Source organism: Zingiber officinale, chromosome 2B, assembly GCF_018446385.1.
Source record: "Zingiber officinale cultivar Zhangliang chromosome 2B, Zo_v1.1, whole genome shotgun sequence".
NCBI lineage: Eukaryota > Viridiplantae > Streptophyta > Magnoliopsida > Zingiberales > Zingiberaceae > Zingiber > Zingiber officinale.
The window spans coordinates 87,844,367-87,850,597 of NC_055989.1; the positions used below are offsets into that span (position 1 = coordinate 87,844,367).

The following is a 6,231-nucleotide window of genomic DNA, read 5'->3' on the forward strand; positions in this document are numbered from 1 at the left end:
GTATCATGTTACTTACATTGATAACATGGGAAAATTCATGGCAAAAGATCAAAGCTCCAGATAACATGGGAAAATTATATCTCAAGATCCTTAATGTTTTGCATTCCTGCATAAGTTCAGTGAAGCAAAAGATCAAGGCTCCAGATAACAACAATTCAAAGCATCATTCTACAGCAACCCTAAACACTGACTTCTAAATATACCTCCAGTTCCACTTCAAAATGTTCAACCACAGGGAATTACAAGAGCTACCTGACAATATCCAACACCACGAATCCAATCAATCATCCACCAAGATCTTAAACACGCCTAAATCATCTCTCTTAAAAAAAAATGTATAACTAGTGCTATACAAAGATCAAAAGCAACTAAATAAAGTTAAGCAGGAAGATACACAGAAGAAGGCAAACATCTGCAAAGATGTAAGTTTCTAATAGAAAAGAAAATATAATTTTAATGCCCAAGAAGGTTATCAGTAAATTAAAAAAAAAAGAAGGCAAACTGAAGAACATGCCAGTAGAGGATCCAAACAATTCATCCAACTAGTATTCTGATCCTGCAAGTAATAAGGAAACTATACCCCAAAAATAATCAAAAGCCTAGTGCAATAGAGAAATGATAGGACATGAAATGAAGCTATGCACTAATTATGAAATCAATTGAGTGGGGTGCTACCAGGTACCAGTTCAGTAAATAGAATCAAATAGTGAGTAATTGTGCTACATTTCCTCCTAATTTAATCCAAATAAATCCAATGTATCATCTTGATGTAGTGCAATGAAAAACGCTGAGTCAAAGGCAATATTTTTACTGCTCTAATATCCATTTGCTTTCCATTAAACTCTCAGAATCTGAAGCTTAGTGGAGTAGGCAATGGCAACCCAGTCGGGCTGGGAGGAAGACCACTGCAGCTGCTCGATCTCTGCTCCGGCAGTGTAGGCAAGTATGGGATCGAGGCCACCCTCAGCAGAAGCGGTTGCCATAGACTTCTGGACGTTGCCATGATAAACAAAAATATCATGAGGAAGAATCTATACAAGTACCTGAACAACATGGGAAAATTCATTAAGAAGTACCTTAAGGCATTTCTAAAAAAACACATAAAGCTTATAAATTATCAGAACGTTTGTTCAAGTTTGCAGACACACTAGCCTCATTAAATTTGCAAATGCACAACACTTGTACATACAGTGAGAAAGGAACTGCAAATTCTATGGGTACATGATTAGAGTGTTAGTCCTTCATTGGCAATAATAGATAAAAGCTCATACACTAATAACCGTTAGTGTGTGTTTGCAAAGAACTCAATGTAGCAGTTCGCCACTCACTGAAGCATTTGGACTTCTGTAGTTCCTTGTAGAGTTCACCTTTAGCTGCATATTCCAGTATCAAGTAAACTCGAGTCTGTGATACAAAGGAGAATCTAGGTCAAATGAGGTGGCATAAGCAAAATTTAGAAAAATTGATAAATAAATAGAAGAACACAAGAACTGGAGGAAAACAGGGGAAAATGAAGCTGCAAGTTGTAAAGCAAGGAGATCAGCAACATTCGGAACTATTACACTGCTACATGCTTCCTACTGTTAAGAAAAAAAAACCCTTTCTTCTCGTCATATCAAGGAAGTCGATAATGGGAGGAAAACAAAACGACAATTTTCTCACCATGGAACTCGAATCAAACCGAGTGAGAGGCGAAAACAAGATCAGAAATAAACCTTAACAAGAAAATAAGAAGAAGAAAGAACATACGTCACTATATAAGCCATTCCCTACCTCTTGCTCAAGCTCTCCGCCTCTTCTGCCGACAGCTGCGCTCCGAACATCACGGGGCTAATGCCACCTACGGGCTGCCAGGAAAAGCGATCGTAAGCGTGAGGAGCCAAAAATTAGGACATTTCTCGGACTACATTACCTTGAGCGTTCGTCGGGACGGCGGCGTCATCCCGACAAGGTGCGGAGAAGAGAAATTACCAGCTTTGGTCATGTCAATGCCGATGTCGATGATGGAAAGCGTCTTGTTCGACTTGTCAGGCACGAGGCGGATGAAGAGCTCCGGCTGGGCGTCCAGCTTTCTCTTGTCGGTGAGACCCTCGAACCGGATCTTATCGAGTGCCTGTAGTCACACAATTTGCTTCAGCAACGACAACACGGGAAAAAAACGGGAGCAGCAACATGGAAAGCAGCGATGTCTCACATCCGAGGCGTTGCTAATCAACTCGCGCAGGAAGATCTCCTTGTTGGAGTAGAAGGTGTTGATGATGAGACTCAACAACTGGTTGATCTCCGCCTGGAACGCGAAGGTCTCCGTCTCCCCCATCTGCACGTCCGCCATCACCTCGATTGAAAGAAACTGGTTTCGCGAACGGGAACCGGAATCGAATGAATCAAGTGCTTCGATGCGATCTCGTCGGCCCCTACCTTAGCCGGGAAGAGCGAAGAGAGGAAGGAGGAGGAGGAAGAGAGGATCGGACGAGGAGGCAGAATGGAACGATTTATGCTGCGATTTTACTTAGGACCGAAGCAGGTGGTTTTGATCCTAATCGGGAGAGGAAGGGGCGTCGATCCAGGAAGGGGAAGAGGGAGATGAGGCTGAGAGAGATGGTCAGAGGTTTAGGTTTAGGTTTAGGCTGAGAGAAGGGGCACGATATTGGTTTAGGTTTGAAGGGAACTTTGTAAAGTGTTGTAAATTTTGGCTGGTGGAAAAATTAAATTATTATTTTTTGGTTCATTAACACTGGGTTTTAAAAACCGCTGTTAAAACCGGTGTCTATTAACAAAAAAAAAGGCGCTCATAGACATCGGCTAAAAAATCGATGTCTATGAGCGAAAATCTGCGCTCATAGACACCGGTTTTTGGAAAAATCGGTGTAAAATACTCAAAGACATCGATTTTTGCTTAAAACTGTTATTGTTCCACCGATGTCTATGAGGGGTTTTCTTGTAGTGAATTTAGATTACGCAAGACTTAGGAACCCAATATAGGTTCTGGCCTATTGGATTAACTAGGAATTTCTTAAGGACATATTTCTTTGAAATATTTCTAATATGTCCCTTATGATATCTAAAATACCAATTTAAATTGCTAAATTTTCTAACATTGATATTAGATGAGAATGCATGATTTTTCAAGTTATTTACTTGTACTTTTAAATTATCATTTTCTACTTTTAATTTTTCATTTTCTAATTCAATTCTGTCGAATTGTTCTATTAGGCAAGATTTAGCTAATATTATTTTTAAATTCTTAATTTCTTTTTCTAATTTACAGCAATCCTTAGTTAACAATTTAATAAACTTAAATAGTTTAGTGGGAGGAAGAGATCGTATCTGACTTACCTTGTCGATCTCGTTGTCCTTTTCTCCCCCTAAATTATTGTTGTCTTCCGACGTGGCTCCCCCTTCATCGATGCTCTCGATGCTCATTTCAGAAGAGCTTGACTCGCAGTCGTCGTCTTGATGACTTGCCATTAGTGCAAGTCCGGAGAAGGCTTCGACCTCCGATTTGGACGACGTATCGCCCCACGTCGCTTTTAATGCCTTGCGTTTTTTAACAGGCTTCTTACCTTTATCCTTCTCCTTGTTCTTTAGCTTGGGGCAGTTGTCCTTAACGTGCCCTTCTTCATCGCAGTGGTAGCAGCGGATGGTCCTTTTCTTTCTACCCTGTGGATGGTTAGATTTTCTATTCTTACAAAGATTCTTGAATCGTCTTACCTTCATTACCATTTCCTCATTGTTGAGAGAAGACTCCGACTCAGGTTCGTCTCTCGATGCTTTGAGGGCGACGTTGTGCTTGGGCTCCTTCATACCTGCACATCTTGATTCGTGTACTTCAAATGTGGAAAAGAATTCTTCTAAAGTAATTTTTTTCTAAATCTTTCGAAATATAAAAGGCATCTACTAGTGACGGCCATTTTAAAATTCTAGGAAACGAATTTAGTGTGTACCTTAGCGAATCTCGGTTACTTACCTTCTCTCTGAGATTCGAAAGTCTGATGATGATTTCTTTAATTCTCGAGTGCAGATGTGCAACTGTCTTGTCTTCCCCAAGTCGCAAGCTGGTGAGCTGGTTCCGGAGTAAATCTCGTTTTATGAGCTTGGCTTCAGACGTTGTGTAGCTCAAGGAAGTTCTCCCAAAGTTCCTTCGCGGAGTCGTAGTTGCCGATCCGGTTGACTTCTTGTGGCGGGAGAACACTTAGCAGATGGAATTTTGTCTTGCCATTTGCCATGTAGTCGGCCTGCTCCTTTTTCGTTCAGTGGTATTTCTCCTTACCTTCCGGTGCTGTAAAACCAAATTCCATAATTAATAATAAATCGAAATCAGTCTTAAAAAATACCTGCATTCGCTTTTTCCAGTTAGCGAATTCCCCTTCAAACTTCGGCGGGTAGATGCTTGGTCCGACTATTATTTCGTTGCTTCGTTCGGCGGTTAGTCCTCCTGAAGCGCCTTGGCTCTGATACCACTTGTTGGACCGTGGCAGCCAGCTAGAAGGGGGGTTGAATAGCCTGTAAAAATAACAACACAAAACCCTTCTCGATTTTTTCTTAAACTAACACTTGCAAAATAGAAAAGTGATAAACTAAAACAGAAAGTAGAGGCACAAGGATGTTTTATTTGGTTACAACCGAGGAGGTTGTTAATCCAAGGAAAGTGCCACACTAACTATCTCCTTCGGGCGGAGAAGCCTCTTATAGCAATGAAGCGCACAAAGAAAGAAGTTAAACTCTAAATGAAAGCTTACAAGTGTTGGAAATGAATTGCTTGAGTTGATTTTAAGCTTCTGAACCAAGGCTGTGTTTATAGCCTTGGTTGGGGTGCCCCGAAGTGTTACGGGCGCCTTGGGGGGATAAAACTTTATCCCCAATGCACAGATCTCGATTTGACTGAGATCTGGATAAACTTTTGGTCCGGGCGCCCCGCACAGTTCCGGGCGCCCCAGACAGTTTCGGGCGCCTTGGACTGTTCCGGGCGCCCCAGCTATGAAAGTCAACCCCGTTGACTTTTTCAGCCCGGGTCTTCTACTCCGGCTCCGTTCGCCTCAGCCCGAGTCTTTCGCTCGCTTGGATGATCTTTGTCATCAGGAATAGGGCTCACCCGAACCCAACTTCCGGTCTTCTCGAGCAGGCTTTCGCTCCGGCTTCTCATCCCTCGGAATCGTCGCATGCTTCCTTCTCGCCTGCCAACGTACTCATCCGTAGTCTTTGTCCTTCGGTCGCACCCCGTGCCAACTTTCTCGCTAGCTGCGTCTCTTGCTCCCCGAGCAGTCTTCCGCTCCGGCTTCTCATCCCTCGGAACTACATCACGCTTCTTTCTCGTCCTCCGGTGCACTCTTCCGCAGCGCCTCGTCCCTCAGACACACCGCGTGCCGTCCTTCTCGCTAGCTGCGTCTTCCGCTCGACTACCTGTGCTCCTGAGCTCCTACACACTTAGACACATGGTTAAAAACTAGCAGGACCTAACTTAACTTGTTCATCACACCAAAACAACCTTGGGGTTCCAACAAGTGGAGTAACAACAACAACAAGCGTTGGTTGAGTGTCAAGCACATGAGCCCGCGACATCAGCGGTAGGGTATCAAGCAGGATATGAAGATCGAACGGAGCATGTATCAGTTTAGGGACAAAACAAGAAGCCGACCTACACATATAGGGAGGTACCCAATGCGCCACCCTTTCATTGAGCACTGTTCCTGACTCCATCAGAGAAACGGGGCCAACCGGACAACGACCGGGGATCTTCCTCGGATGACACACCTGTTTGGGGCGCGCGAAAAGGGAAGGCGCCAAGGGAAGATGATTCGCTCGAGCGGATCAATCAGCAATTCTCGCAGGGGATTCTGGACGACCCTCTGCCGAGGCACTACCCCCCGTTTACGATAAGGGAATACAACTGAACTATCGATCAGGACGACCACTTGGCTAAGTTTGACAATGCGACCACACTTCATCAGTACACCGACGGGGTGATGTGTCGAGCCTTCCTTACCACCCACTTTAAAAGTGTTGCTATTTATTTTTTTTTTTGCAAAGACAACACTTTTATAACGCTTTAAAAGCGTTGCCTTTTTAAAATAAAAAAATTATTTACAAAATCATTATTTTTATATTTACAAAACTATTATTTTCTTTTACCATGTTCCAGATTCGAATTTGATATGTAATAGCAATTAATTAGCTCGGCTAATGATTTCAAACTCATACCAAAATAATAGAATTCAACTAAAATAATATAAT

General features: G+C 42.8%; 1 protein-coding gene across 1 annotated transcript; it reads right to left on the reverse strand.

The window, feature by feature from the left end:
- Nucleotides 1–836: 836 nt before the first annotated feature.
- LOC122048427 (heat shock protein 83-like) lies at nt 837–2,393 on the reverse strand. The gene is made up of 4 exons (XM_042609995.1): nt 2,195–2,393; nt 1,913–2,113; nt 1,077–1,088; nt 837–1,031 (listed from the first exon to the last, which is right to left on the reverse strand). Exons 1-4 carry the CDS (start codon nt 2,330–2,332, stop codon nt 837–839), a joined length of 546 nt encoding a protein of 181 aa, XP_042465929.1. The 5' UTR covers nt 2,333–2,393.
- Nucleotides 2,394–6,231: the final 3,838 nt, after the last annotated feature.